Source organism: Pogona vitticeps, chromosome 11, assembly GCF_051106095.1.
Source record: "Pogona vitticeps strain Pit_001003342236 chromosome 11, PviZW2.1, whole genome shotgun sequence".
Classification (NCBI taxonomy): Eukaryota; Metazoa; Chordata; class Lepidosauria; order Squamata; family Agamidae; genus Pogona; species Pogona vitticeps.
In genome coordinates this window covers 18,395,134-18,410,454 of record NC_135793.1, presented here as the reverse complement: position 1 = coordinate 18,410,454, position 15,321 = coordinate 18,395,134, and the positions used below count along the sequence as shown (strand labels likewise).

At 41.8% G+C, this 15,321-nt stretch overlaps 1 protein-coding gene and 1 long non-coding RNA gene across 11 annotated transcripts in view; one reads left to right on the top strand and one right to left on the bottom strand.

Annotated features, from left to right (window-relative positions):
* Positions 1 to 15,321, top strand: part of ATP1B4 (ATPase Na+/K+ transporting family member beta 4) — a 27,328-nt gene extending 12,007 nt beyond the window's left edge. For 8 of the 10 annotated variants that reach the window (XM_072981244.2, XM_072981242.2, XM_020813413.3 and 5 more), the window contains 7 exons: positions 2,735 to 2,900; positions 7,477 to 7,605; positions 8,440 to 8,547; positions 10,907 to 11,103; positions 11,856 to 11,912; positions 12,418 to 12,510; positions 14,076 to 15,321. In XM_072981244.2, coding sequence (XP_072837345.2) covers positions 2,735 to 2,900; positions 7,477 to 7,605; positions 8,440 to 8,547; positions 10,907 to 11,103; positions 11,856 to 11,912; positions 12,418 to 12,510; positions 14,076 to 14,237 — 912 coding nt within the window. In that variant the 3' untranslated portion in view covers positions 14,238 to 15,321. The remainder of the gene's footprint in view (positions 1 to 2,734; positions 2,901 to 7,476; positions 7,606 to 8,439; positions 8,548 to 10,906; positions 11,104 to 11,855; positions 11,913 to 12,417; positions 12,511 to 14,075) is intronic. The other 2 variants (XM_072981241.2, XM_078380577.1) reach the window with 1 other exon arrangement.
* LOC144584445 (uncharacterized) lies at positions 5,086 to 7,568 on the bottom strand. Its single transcript, XR_013538682.1, has 2 exons — positions 6,453 to 7,568; positions 5,086 to 6,082 (listed from the first exon to the last, which is right to left on the bottom strand). It is a non-coding gene; the product is annotated as an uncharacterized LOC144584445 (long non-coding RNA).

The window sequence follows — 15,321 nt, the reverse complement described above, 5'->3', positions numbered from 1 at the left end:
ATGCATTCAGCCATCAGTTGGGATCACTCGGTGCTCTCCATCTTAGAAAAATTGCCTTGAAAAAAAATAATGAGTTACAGCTGGAATTTCCCATTTCTAAAAACATAATTCTGGAATCCTCCTCAGGGTTGATTCCAGTCCATGCCTTGAATTAACTCCACTGCACCTCAAGAGGCCATTGCCTATATCTGAAAATGATAGATTACTTAACTTGGAAGGACATGATTTACAATTAGGCTGGCATGCTTATCTATGGTATAAACAGGATAAAGAGCAAAAGCATTTTAATTTACATATGATAAGAAAAGCTCTATTGGGAATGTGGAGAAAGATTATACAACAAATTTACTACAAAACACCTGTATGGGTGTCACCTATAGAGGCCTTTACACAATCTAATCTCAGGACAAAAGCAAAACTTTTAAGATACCAAGATTTATCAAAAAAGGATGGTGAATTAAGGTCTAAAGAAGAGCTGGAGTCACAGAATATCTATATAGATTGGTGGCCTAGAGCACAGCTAGAATCTAGATATACAAAAGATAAAATAGAAGGTTTCTACTTAGAACAAACGATGTTTGATAAGCTTTTATTAGGTTCAAAAGACAAAAATGATAAGAAAATGTGTAACTATCTGTTAGAAATTAAAATGCAAGATGAAATGGTTAAAGAATGTATGACTAAGTGGGCACAAAGTATAGGGCATAATATTGGTATTGATCAGTGGTTGAAAATATGGCAAAATAATATAAAGCTTACAAGATCAGTTAATTTTAAGGAAAATATATACAAGATGTTTTATAGGTGGCATATGACTCCAGAAAAATTGTCGAAGATGTATACAGATGTATCAAGTGTGTGTTGGAAATGTGAAGCACATGTGGGAAGCTATTATCATATGTGGTGGTCATGTAGGGTAGCGAAACAGTATTGGAAAAGAGTACATGTTATGTTACAACAAATATTGCTCTGTAAGGCGCCATTAACCCCAGAACTGTTTTTATTGAGTATGATACCTGATAACATAGATAAGTCAAAGGAATATATAGTTATATACATAGATACTGCAGCCAGAATTCTCTATGCCAAAATTTGGAAAAGTCCGATGGTACCGAAACAAGAAGATCTTATAGAGAAGATACGGGAAACAGCGGAAATGGACATTTTATCAAAAGTGATGAAGGACTGTCCTTTACAAAAGGCAACAGAAAGATGGGACTTATTCTACAAGTGGATTGAATCAATAGGCAGTGCATGAATAGTATATATTGAAATGAGAACTTAAACCTGGAAGGCAGAAAAGAGTAAACAGAGTAACTTGGAATCTTGATATGGCAATAGGTATAGAATGGACGTTAGTATGTTATTGTTTCTCTTCTTCCCCATTAACCTCAATTCGCCTTTTCCTTTTTGTCACCCCTTTGTTAAAAATAAAAATTAAAAAAAAGAGAGGCCACAGCCGATATCTGAAATGGCTCCAAGGATTATCCCAGCCTGCTTGGTCTAAGGGGCCAAAATCCGACTGGGAAAAGGGCGATCGTGAAGGGTTTGATCCCTTGTTGCTTGTCGCCTGTCCTGTGAGTGGGTGTACAACTGCTTCCCTGGTTGTGTGGTAGAGGAGGAGCACAACAATTGCCTGGCATTTCGGGTAGGCTTGGTTGTGCGATTGTCTACTTAACACTGTGTCTGTGTGGGATGAACTGGCTTCTGACCTATCAGTTTAAATTTAAAAATCAAACATTACTGTTAAAAAAAGGTGTCGTTGCTAGAACTCACTTGCTCTGTGTACAGAACATGTGGTAGTCCTGTTGACCTCATGGTTGGGTCACCGCTCGCAGGTGAGTAGCAAGGCAAAGTCACAAGCTAGCACTTGAACTACGGGTTATTTGGTGAAACCACATTCCTGTTCCATGGGGTAGGAAAATAAGGGCCAGTTTTGCTGGAGAGGTGATGCACGATAGCACCTCTTTCAACCAGAGACAACTGGTGCCTTTTTGAATATATGGCCTCCTTCTATTCTAGCCTTGTTTCATGTCACTCGGTGAGGATCAAGTGAAATTTTGACCATAAAATAAGCGGTGGAGTACAAATTATTGAGCTTTTCACCTCTCGGCACTGTAAAGTCACTCCTAACTTTTTAAAGCATTCGATTACTTAAGTGTTTGGATTCAATTGTTTACTAGAATGTCTTATTTTCAGTGGTGTGCTCAGTTCTTGTAGAATCTCGATGTGAAAATACTTAATTTAATCTCTCTGCATGGTTGTATATTACAAACAAATTGTAAAGATCTATTTTCTTTCTAAGACAGTTTTATGGCAGGTGTAGATTCCAGGAAAAGATGCACCAGGGGAAACCCATACTTTTACACCGCTATTAAAGGTGAAAGAACTTTATCGTTTTCCCTCATGAGGGTACCCTTTAGTCACATGATAGTGTGAGTTTCTTTTCTGTTGCCTCAGAGAGGAAGTCCACGTCCACATTTATAACTTGTCTAAGCTCTGAACTCATTGTAGACCAGAAAGGGGCAGAAAAAAAAGGGGGGAGGGAGAAGAGTGCCTTTTTATGTTTGTAACATGAAAAGGGCGAGGAGATGGAAATTTGAATCATCTCCAGCTACTAAATAGACTAGCCTTTATTTTTGGAATATTTTACTGGAGTGGGAAAGAAAAACAAAAGCAAGACCCGACACTGCCCACAGGATGTGCATGAAGGGGTGTTTTGTCCCTGTTCCAGGAAAATAAGGATGAGGAGAGAGCTCAGCCATACACAGAAGAAGAAGAAGAAAAGAAAAGGGGAGCCATGGGCAAGAAAACATGGCATGAATGGATCAAGGAAATAAAGGTCTTCCTATGGAATCCGGAGACAAGGCAATTCATGGGCCGAACAGCTCAGAGTTGGGGTAAGTCCATCGTTGCTTGCCTCTTCTTAGTCAGTGGTTGGTTTGTGTTCCTCCAGCTGCCTGCCTTTCATGAGGCATCCACACCAACATCTTCAATGAGGATGATGTTATGGAGTTTTCAGCGGGCTTCCAAAACTGGGTCATTCCTTATGACCCTGTTTATTGTACATTTTTTTTGGAATGGGCTTATATTTGTTTTTAGAGGGACGTGGTGGAGCTGCGGGTTAAACCTCAGAAGCCTCCTCAGGACATTGTGATTTGAATAGTAAAGAGCCTCGCCACCCCCTTGCAGACGCATTCATAACGATATCAGTTGTCATGGGCCTGATCAATGTCATTGGCTATAGCTCTCTGCAGTGTGTTGAGCAGGGGAAATGAGGTCTCTCTGTGTGTCAAAGCCTGTGCAGAAAAGATGGGTTCGGAGGAGGCCTTTGAAGGAAGACGGGTCTGAGAAGGCAGTTTCACACAGAAAGGCAGAAAGGGAGGAAATCTGGAGGGTTGCTAAATGGTTCTTCTTGTCAAATACTGTACCTTCGTGCATTTTACGGTGTGTTTTAAATAGGTTTTATAAACTCTTTAAAAATTGTGAGTCTTTATAATATTATCAGCTAGAATCCTATTGATTAGTTACGCCACCATAAGTGCAACAGTATAAACTGCACCAAAAAAAAAAAAAACCCTGCTAGTTTACAAGTTGTTGCTTATATATATCCCTTGTGATACTGGCACACAATGAGGGATTACGAGAAGCGACCTGTTGTCTAGCAGTCACTTGCTACTGTGCTTTACACTATTGCGCTCACGCCACCCTTAACTAACCAGTTGGAGACTGGCCGTTCCCTTAATTGCTTCTTTAATGTTATTGTTTATTGTGTTTTTAGCAGTTTCTGGTTTTTAGCCATCTGTCAGCTACCTTGGATTCCTTGACTATGGGAATAGGGGCATAAAATAAAATAAAATATGTGAAGGACATAGGACATGCATACAACTGAGAATGGTGGAGTACAGCAAGTGAAAATAATAGTCAGAGAAGAGATAAATAAAGACTATGGTGGGATTTGAAGGAAAGATAAGAGGTTATCTAGGTTATGAGCATGAAAACGGAGATTACACTGACCCTGTCCTTAGAAGCAAGAGAAATTATTTACCTGTGTCCTTTCTTGGTAGGAGGTTCTCAGCTCCACAAGTTGCAGATAAACATGAGAGACAAGCACAGGCTTTATTTGAAGTTGACTGGGTCAACACAGCAGCTTGGGAGAGGAAATGTTTTACCACCTTCTAACTGTGAAGCTAGCATTTTGACTAGTTGAGCCCTAAGAGCAGAAGCTCAGATCACAATATTCAGGCTAAAACTCTACGCATACCCAAACTCTGCTAAGCTAAAATGTATTGATTTCTATAGGCATCTGTCTTGCAATGTGGACAACGGGTATTAGAATTTATGATAATTATATAATGTTTTCTCCATACTGTTTCTCCAAGGAGCTCCAGATACAGTGGGGTCTTGACTTAAGAACGGCTTGAGTTAAGAACATTTTGACTTAAGAACCACTCTCATAGGAAAATATTGACTTGACTTACATACTTAGATTTGAGTTAAGCACTGAAAAAACCACGTGGGAGGCAGGGAAAGTGCAAAATGTGAACTTTCAGTTAACTGTTGGCCAGTGAAAAGGGTGCCTGTCTGCTTCCTCACTCTTCCCAGCGTTTAGAAAGTGGACTGGGAGACAGTCTTCGGACTGCCTGGTACTGTACTGCCTGGACTGTATTTTCCCTGCCTTCCCTGAACCTTTCTTGACCTGCGAAAAAAAGAAACAAAATATCCCCCTCTAGTGGTCGAAGGCGGAATAGCAGCTTCCCATTAGTTTCTATGGACGGAAAAGAGCAGATACGGATCAAATGGTTCTCAATGCATTCCTATGGGAAATGCAGATTTGACCTGAGAACTTTTTGACTTGAGAACCGCCTTCCAATACGGATTAAGTTCTCAAGTCAAGATCCCACTGTAATCTGCTGGTGTCTTTCCTCTACATACCAAGCATGTAGTGGAACCAGGGATCAGAGGGTCAAAGCTCTGTGACTTTGTGAGCAGCAGGGACTATGACATCACCCACCAATCCCCTTAGGCTCCCCTTTCCCTTTTGAGCTTTGTTGCAATCCTCACAATAGCTGGGAGAGAAATGGATTTCTCCATGAAGAGCATATCATTGCAATCCATTTCTGTTGCGATGCAAAGTACTTGAGGGTGACTTAGTCTTGAATGGGCAATTCAGAGCCATTAACTATATAAAAAGCTTGATCTTCATTTGTTGATGTGGACTGATCCACCAGCCTACACTTTGGAATCTTTTTATGGAGAGCTGGCTGTGGGGGCTAGCGCAAGGAACAAGGTGCTTCCAATTTTATCTCTCTGCCTCACACCAACAGTGCGATGCTTAGACCAAGAGAGAAAGACAAAGTTCACCAAGACAGATAATGGGTGAAAAAGGTCATTCTGGATTCTCAGCTTGAGTAGTGACACTCTCTAGCTCAGAGATTGGGTTCCTCTTTCAGGGCAGAGGGCAAATCCCACCTCTGGGTGGGGCCAATGCAAGTGGGTTGGAAGAAGGGAAAAACAGATGGGGGGGGGGAACCATAGAACAACTCAGTCCTGCGCTGCTAATTTGATTTTAGTTTCATGCAACACCTTCCTGAGCTTTCAGATACCTTGTATTTCCAATAGGATCATACATTATATATACAGTACTTCAGTTTTCTTTCTTTCTTTCTTTCTTTCTTTCTTTCTTTCTTTCTTTCTTTCTTTCTTTCTTTCTTTCTTTCTTTCTTTCTTTCTTTCTTTCTTTCTTTCTGCACAGATTTGCTTGCCCTTAAGAATGATTGCAAACATTTAAAATACACCCAACATTTTAAAAGCAGTCACACATTTCTTTCCGAATTCAAAGCTCTCCCCCAGGCCCCCATTTGCTGTGTGGCCCAGTTTGTTCTCAGAGCTAAAAACGTCCCTTTGCACAAAACACCTCACCAACAGGAGGGAGGGCAAAGGGGGTAAAGGGCACAGCTGTGTTCTCAAAGCTTGTCCTAAGTTTGGGAAGTAAAACACACACAGGCCTAGGAACATGCACACACGCAAGCTGTGTGAGGCTTTTGCTTCTGGATCATCTCCATTTTTTTTTAAATGACAGCTTTTAAATGACACGCCCACAGCGTGGTGGCGCTGTGGGCTAAACCGCAGAAGCCTGTGCTGCAGGGTCAGAAGACCAAGCAGTCGTAAGATCGAATCCACGCAACGGAGTGAGCGCCCGTTGCTTGTCCCAGCTCCCGCCAACCTAGCGGTTTGAAAGCATGCAAATGCAAGTAGATAAATAGGGACCACCTCGGTGGGAAGGTAAAACGGCGTTCCGTGTCTAAATCACACTGGCCATGTGACCACGGAAAGATTGTCTTCGGACAAACGCTGGCTCTATGGCTTGAAGAGCGGGATGAGCGCCGCCCCCTAGAGTTGGACACGACTGGACAAAAATTGTCAAGGGGAACCTTTACCTTTACCTTTACCTTTATTCTCTAGGCCACAGTCTCCTCACCATCACAGGTGTTTAGCTGGGGCATTGGCAAAATGCATTACCTATTGCCATTAATCCCAGGAAACGGTGGTGACTTTAGTGAGGAGCATTTTGTAGCCCACCCACATAACTCTTGCTTCTGTGATTTTAATGTGCCCAGCAAAGGCAGAGATACACAGAGTGCCTGATCTAGACATACCTGTATGGGTGTACACCTGTATTTAAAGCCTCTCTATTCCCACATTTTACCTCTGAGTTTCAGACCCAGTTTACAACTGTTCCATGATGAAATAAAAAATAAATCAACTATTAAACAATATGCTTAAGAAGAAGTAAAGATAAGGGCAGATTAAAATTACTTCGAGTTCCCTACATAGGCTGTGTTAGCAGGACCAAAGTCAACTTAGAAAAATTGGGTTTTGGTGCTAACAGAGTCCGTTCCAAGGAGAATGGACAACTTCACACTTACATCTGTGTACTTTATGCCTTTCAATATGTCCTGTGGAGGACTTGGATATAAGCAGCCCCCAATGCTCTGGATGTTGCTATTGTTGGGTTAAGATGATTTGATATCTTGATTATAACCGTATCGTGGTGCTTCTGACATGACCAAAGAACCAGCCCTTTGGGTTGGTTGGATGGATTGAAATGGGGGTCTCTCTAAGGAGGGCATGGTGTAACGGGGATCACTGCTGGCATCTGGATTTTGTAACTTAATTCCCTTTGAGTCTTGTGGCATAGATCTGGTGGTTTGCTTTACCATAACCAGCTGAAGATGTTTTTATTTGTGCAAGCCCTATAGGGGTGGGATAGGGAGAGACTACATTTCTTTCATTGTTTCTTATTGATGATCTCCATTTTTGAAACATTGGATTTAATGATGCCTTTTATGTGTGTTGGATGATGTTTTATGAAAATCATTAGCCATTTAGGGAGAGAGGGTTGGAAATAAGTATATGAAATGAAATAGTTTTAATTCTCCAGATTGTCACTAATGCATTTTCTTGTTCTGCCAGGCCTGATCCTCTTGTTTTATCTTGTTTTATACACTTTCCTGGCGGGAATGTTTGCCTTTTGCTTGTATGTCATGTTGCTCACCCTGAGCCCCTACACGCCGCGATACAGGGACAGAGTTGCTCCACCAGGTGAGTCTGGTCAGCTATCTTTCCCTTTACCTGGGAACTACCTGAGTCCATGTGCTGTAGGTGAACATAAACGTTCCTCCTTGGCATATTATGGTAGCAGCGATCCGCACTCCCAAACGGTCCCTTTTTATATACTACAACTCTTCAGAATCTTCTCTGGCAGCAAGGCTGGTGGCTTTTGCCTTGTTCATCAGCTGAGAACCCTAAAAACGATGCTTTCCAGATATGGCACATTTGTCCTTCCTTCGCACATTCTGGTGGTGGGGGACGGGAGCTTAGAAAAGTTCCTTTTTGACTGAGCAAATAACTGGAGAGAAAAATGCAGCCATACTGGTTGGAGGATTTCGGGAACTGTCGTCCGAAAAGCAACTTTCCCAGTATCTGGGGAGGAGGCAGCACTGTCTGCGGGGAATGCTTTAAAAAGAACAAGAGGCTAGGTCTCAACTCCAAAAGGTCTCCACTGAAAAATAACAACAAAGAAAGATTCGGACAAGTCGTTTTATGGATAACAAGTCCCAGAATCCCCCCAAGGAGCATGGGAATTAAGGAGATTGTAAGGGAGCATTGAGAGCTATACTTTTCCAATACATATGGGAGGTGGAGAGGGAGGGAGAGAGAGAGAAGGGAAATGAACACAGTGGAAGATAAAGGATAAACATTTGTTTCATTCAAACAGATTTAAAGAGGTAGACATGGCTAAGATGTAGACTTATTTCATTTAAGCAGATGTAACTTTGGGTCCAGTTGTAGGCCTTCCTTCCCCTCCCCTTGAGCCAATTCTCAACTGGAATCTCAAATCTCTCTTTCTCTCTCTTTTCGCCTTTTGTTTTGCAGGAGTTATGATTAGACCGTACGTGAAAAACACAGTCAACATTGCCTTCAACATCTCCCAGCAAAGCTCGTGGCAACCTTATGCCGAAAACTTGGAGCAGTTCTTAAAAGGTGGCATTAGTCTCTCTTTGATACTGGAGATGGGTTTTTAGAAGATAAATCACATGCCCCCCTCTGTGCCCCTAGCTATTAAGGAACTGTGATTTTTTTTTTTTAAAGACAAGCTAGAAAGAACAGCCAAGAACATTACTTCAGAGTTTTGCACCAGTTGAAGTTTCCGAACCGTCTTCAAAGGCAGCCCCACATAGAGTAAATTACAGTAATCCAAACTGTAATTTACAAAAAGTACAAGCTTTCGAGATCTCCGAACCTCTTAATTAAGCTCACAAAAGCCTTCATGTTTTAATGACTTTTTAAGCTGGATTTAAGAACTAGTCTTCTTCCCTTGGATTGAAGACAGCAAAAATCATTTGGGGTGCATGCTGTAGTCATCAAGTTCAAAACTGTGCTTAATAAACCAACCACTTAATTGGTTAATGAATTTTAACTTGATAAATAAACAACATTTCTCAGAGTAAGTTTACGCAAACCCAACCACCCAGGGGCTTGAGCCTCTGATCTGTATTTATTTATTTAGAAAGTTTGTTTTGCTATTTATTGAAACATTTTAAGCAGTTTGGGATCCTTGTTGATCCCAAGTGGTGTACAGATAGTCTTCAGACAAAATTCTCAAAGTGGGTCATAAAATCCAAGAAGAGAACAACAAATCCATGTTAACTATTTGTTCATGGTCATAAAGAGATTAGGCTAGTGCTCTTGTTAGTAGAAGCTCTTCTAGAGATACTAGAAAATTCAAGCAAGTTATACAGTCCAGGTGGGACACACACAAAAATCAGTTTGGCAGGTAATGCCAATGAGGAGAAACAGGCCATTCCATCACAGCTAAAATCTTCGGGGAGAATTATCCCCACAAGACCAATTTATAAACATACGGATTTCCTTTTTTTACAATTAGATAAATAGATTTCTAAGCTGACTTCAGAGCATATTTTTTGCACAGAGGAGCATACTCTGAAAAAAACAATTTATTGGTGTTATGTCCCATGAAGTCACTTTTGACCTGTAGCAGCCGCATGATTTAGTGACCTCCCAAAGGTGTCATTAACTGCCTTACTTGGACCTCACAAAACTCAGGTCTGTTGCTTCCTTTAGTTTGCTGATCTGTGGGAGAATTGGAGGCTAAAGTGAAAAAAACATGGCTAATATAAATCATGTCTTAATGTGACATGGAAACTTGTCCAATAAATACAGTTGCAGCGTCTTTCTAACACGATTGTACTTAATGACCATTTTTGTGTAGCACAGTAAGTAGTGGTTTACATGAGCCATGACTTCTTGTTTTACTCTTGAATTCTCCCACAGATGACCAAAAAAAGCAAGGGAAAAAAAGCTTGTTTTCTTGATTTCTAGTTGTTGTTTTGTCTTTCGTCTTTATTGGCTTCTGTTTTAGGGCGAATAGCATGGTTTTAGTGGCCTACAACACGGCTCTTCCACATCTTTGTCTACCACACAAACCACTAGACAAACTGGCTCCATATTGGCCCTTAAACAAGGAAAAGATGCATTGATATCACTGACCACTTAATCTGCACTAACAACTTGCTGGATACCCACTGTGGTGTCGTGGGCAGAGTGATAGACTAGGATCCAGCAGGCCTGGGTTCAAATCCCTGTTTAACCATGGAAGAAGCTCACTGGGAGTGTGGAACCGATAAAACTACAATTTAAATACAGTGGGGTCTCTACTTAAGAACTTAATCCGTATTGGAAGGTGGTTCTCAAGTTGAAAAGTTCTTATGTTGAATCTGCATTTCCCATAGGAATGCATTGAAAACCATTTAATCCGTATCTGCTCTTTTCCGTCCATAGAAACTACAGTGGAACCTCTACTTAAGAACTTAATCCGTTTTGGAATGGTGTTCTTAAATTGAAACGTTCTTAAGTTGAAGCAAAATTTCCCATAGGAATGGACTGAAAACCAATGGCTGTTTTTTTGTTATGTAGAGGTGCGTTCGTACATTGAAGCATTAGTTCCCATAGGAACTAAGGCAAAGCTGGTTAATACGTACTCTACCACTAGGGGGAGAATTTTTTTTAACCTAAAATGACCTAAGGTTAAAAAAAGAGCAGGAAAGGTTTTTTTTTCCTGTTCTTATCTTGGATTTCTGTTCTCAAGTAGAAGCAAAATTTAGCACATGGAGCTGTTCTTAAGTTGGATTGTTCTTAAGTAGGGACGTTCTTAAGTAGAGACCCCACTGTATCTTACTTACTTTGAAAGCCCTGTTAGGGTCACTACAAGTTGGTTCTGAATTGATGGCCTAGAACAACAGCAGCAGTTTATTGGTGCAATAACAGAGAAAGCATTGGAGTGAAAGATGGTCAGAAAGTTAATTTCCTTCATTCTCTTTAGATTATGATGACTCTGTTCAAGAACACAAAAATATTCCGTGCACACCTGGCCAGTATTTCACTCAAGAGGACAATGAGAGTAGCGTGAAAAAGGCTTGCCAATTTAAGCGATCCACGTTAATGGATTGTTCTGGAATAAACGATACAACGTTTGGTTACTCTGCAGGACAGCCTTGCATCTTGCTGAAGATGAATCGAGTAGGTTCAGATTCTAATTTTTCTTACCTTGTTATGCTTACTGGAATTGGGGGGGGGGGAAAGCCCATTATTAAATCCACAAAGGACTTTCGTGGCTCCTTCTACACAAGGTTTTATTATGTGCCAAATTTCACTGCCCGCTGCCTGTTTCTGAAGATGTAGGGTTCAATCCCCAGAAGCGTTAGCTTCACACAAGCTGGTAGGTAGACCTGCCACAAACCTCTTTCTTTCTTTCTTTTTTGGTGTAACAGATCAACATCCTTGCCCTGCTAGGAATGGAGGTTAATAAAGAAAACAAAAATGGTCTTCCTGATTTGGCCCAACTTTCTTGTAAACAGGGACTCTGTAGGCAACCTGAAGAATGTGGAGGTTAACATTTAATGGTTGGCTGGATTTCTCCCTTTCTGGAATTCAGCTGCAACTAGAGCAGACCCATTTAATCATGGGTAAATCAACACTTAACATAAATCCCATTGATTCAGTGGATCTACTCTAGTTGGCATTAGCAGTGGAATTTAAGCCGTCCTTCTGGATAGAAACAAAAGCATTTAGTGCAACTTTCTGCTTGTACCGAAGGCCTTATTGGGGGTGTTGTTTTTACACGCATTGAGCCCAAAAGCAGCACCACCACTGAGAATTATTTTGTTCCATTCTTCCCTTGTAAGTCAAAACATACCATGACATTCACCCTGAGTCATACAATTGTTCCCCACCTGCCATCAAATGCAATTAAAAGGATCTTGTTTCCATAGATTATAGGTTACAAGCCTGGATATGGGAATCCAGTGACTGTGAGTTGCAAAGTTCAGGTAAATATTATTTCATATTATTATTATTGTTTCAGGCACGGACAACGTCTATGCGTGTGGGGACCATTTTTGCCCTCCCCTGGATTTTGGAAGTCTGTTCTGACCACTCCAAATGAAAATTTTTTTTCTGCCTGAAAATGCAACCCACACCCCTAGAGATCTGGATGTGTGTGTGAGCAGCTTCCTTTTTGGGGCAAACCAGTTGGGGTTCAGCAAGGGAGCTTTGTGGGGTGCTTAGGGCAGCCTGCAGGCTGCAGCACAAGCTGTGCCCGCTCCTGCTTCCCGTCTTGCAAACTGGGATCATCAGCATCCTTGCAGCTGGTCTTTCGCTGATCCCTTCCCTGTCCTGAAATCTTCCTTAGAAGGGTCACTTGTGCATCCCCTCCTGGAAAAATTAACTTCCAGAAATTACAGTTTGCAGAACCACCTAATGGGATTATGAGAATGGTAATCCTAGAAAAGTAACGTTTCCAGGCACTCATCTCTTACTACTCTTCTATTGCAGAAAGGCAATGAAAGCGCTCTCCAAGGGATAGAGTTCTATCCAAGTGAGACATTTGACCCCATGTACTTCCCTTACTATGGCAAGCACACACATGTAAGTAGAAATACGGCCTGCGGCCTCCAGGATAGTCGTGGGCTCATGGCATCATTAAGCTTCCTGGTTTAAAAAGAGGAGGAGAATGGGAGACCGTGGCCCTCTCAAAAGTGCTGGGCTTCAGTGCCCATCAGCTGCTGGCTGGCGGGAGGCCGAAAAGTGAGAACAAAGTGCTAGAAACAAGGACTCGGGTACCCTGAGGGCCTCTAGATAATTTATTTTATTTATTTATTTAACTTATATGCCATCCACACTACCCGAAGGTCTCTGGGCGGCTTACAGCATTTAAAATACGATAAAAAGGCAAAATAAAAGGGCAAAATAATTAAAATGCAATTAAAATAAAATTAAATGGCTATTCCCATCGATTCTCAGTGTTAATTGAGCTGCTGGGAACAACATCTGGAGGGGGGTTCTCCAGCCATGCTTGAAAGTCTGCTTAGAAGCAGAAGACCTTGGGCATGATCCCATTTGCAAATGCAAAGTGCTGCACGGATCGTAGGTAAGCACCTCTTGTTTGCTTTGGCAATGTTTTGCTGGCAGTGATGTAAGATGGGACCCGCTCCTTTGAAAGTGAGTGGGACTTCAGGGAGTAGGCAAAAAAAGAGAGGAACTAGGTGTGTGGAATGGCCTTTTCTGAGCCTGGCGCAAACAGGAGAACCCTGGCCATTGGGCTTAGCGGTACTTATTCCCAGCTAAGCATGTACAACTGGAGTAGACACTCATTTTTTAGTCACAATGGCTCCATTCGCTTGCTGTTAAGTTGTTGAGGGCTCTGGTCTACCGTGGAGGAAGCCAGAAGCCACTCTCCCCCCCCACCTTTGTACATCTTCTCACTCCCTTTTTTCCTCTTCCTCCACATATAGTCAACTGCTGGAGGTGGAATAGATTGACCCTCTCAGAGGGTTTTTGAAATTAGGATCACACTCTCTGCCTTTGATGTAAAGTTGTGTGTTTCAGCCTTTGGCTCACAAGCCATAATGGACTTTAACCCTCAGGATTCCTGACCACTGACCTGTGTTGGCTGGGGTTTTGAGAAACTGATGTCAGTCTAAAACATCTGGAGACCTAAAGGATGAGAAGCACTACAGTAGGGATAGGTTTAGGGTGGCCTTTCAGATGCTGGTTGGACTGCAACTCCCACCAGCCCTTGGCAGTGTAGTCAATATTGAGGAATGCCTGGAATTGCAGTCCATCAAATTTGAGAACGTTGCACTTCGCTCACCTCATTCAAGTACCATATTTTTCCATGTATACGACTATACTTTTGTCTAAAATCTTTAGACTAAAAATTGAGGGTTGTCTTATACACGGAAGTAAGCCGAGGAGAGAACAAAAACAAGTGGAGCAGAAAGCAGGGATCAAAGCGATCCTGCAGCGCTTTGATCCCTTTCCCCCTACACTTGCCCCACTTAGATTTCTTAATTTTGGATTAGAAAAGTGGGGGTGTCTTATACACGGAAAAATACAGTATACCAGACCGCTGCTTGGTTCTGTATAGCGCTATTGCAAACCAGTGTCAGAGCTGTTCTACTATGTCTCTTACCAGAATCTGTTTTCTCCAGGTCAATTACACACAGCCAGTGGTGGCTGTCCATTTTCCGAACGTGCCAAAGAACCAGATTGTAAACATTCAGTGCCAACTGAACGGGAAGGGGATCATCAATAATTATAACAACGACCGGTTTCTGGGGCGAGTGGTTTTCATGCTGAAGATTGGAAACTAGATCCAGGAAATGTTTGACAACACTGTTGTTGTTTTTCAAAAGGCAGGTGGATGTTTTTTTCACCAGGGGGGAGAAATGTCCATTAACCACAAGTGACAAGAAACATTCAGATCTGCTTTTTTGGGGACTGTACTTTCATTTTCTTCACAAACAAGCAAACAACAAAAAGAAAGAGGAATAGCTTGTAAAATATATAGACTGTAGAACAGGCAAAATGTCAGAATCGTTCATCCTGCTGCACACAATATGAGTCACGTAAGAAAACTTTTAAAAAAGTATCTTAAACATACAAGATAATTCAATGAGATCTTTCATGGATGCATCAGCTAGATTCAACAGAACACAGGCAATTGAGCCATTGCTTTCAAGTACAAAAGAAACAGCTTTTATTGTCTTCCTCCCTTTTCTCCACCCTGTACATTGTTCATAAAGAAGTGAATCAACTGGTCACCTATTAATAACCCAGAATGTTAGGTTGGCACTCTTAATGCCTGAGTAAATAAGTCTACAGACTCCTTCTGGATTTTTTTTCAAGGAGACAATTAATAAGACAATCTTAAAAGAGTGTTCCAAGATGGTATCTGCCTGGTTCAAAAGCCCAGCGTGAGCCATAAACATCACATAGATTGACAAGGTCTGTGGCTTCGACTGATACCGACAAGCTTTGATCTGGGAAAACACAAATGCTCTCCGGTGCCAATTCCCCGTTGCTTTTCAGGCTCCTTGCCACCACAACAGCAATAATCTCCTAACAGCGTTGGGCTCATCATTTCTACTCCTCTGTTCCCCGAAGGACACAAGGTTGTCGTCCTGCTTGCCATCGGTGTGCTAAGCCAAGACTGAAAGGGTGTACATACAGATGGGTGTTTCCTGGGGCTGCCCCTTCATGCTTGGACCCCCCTTTCTCTCTAACAGTTCACCTGCTTCAGTGTCAAGATGCCTTTGGGAGGTATTGTCAACCCAATGACTGTGGGCATTCAAGGAGAGGAGACGGCGGGTTTAATCATTGCGATTGGAAGTTCTATTATTAACATATTTTCACTTGACCCCATGCTCTTTGGACAGGGTGGCCTGTGTATCGAAA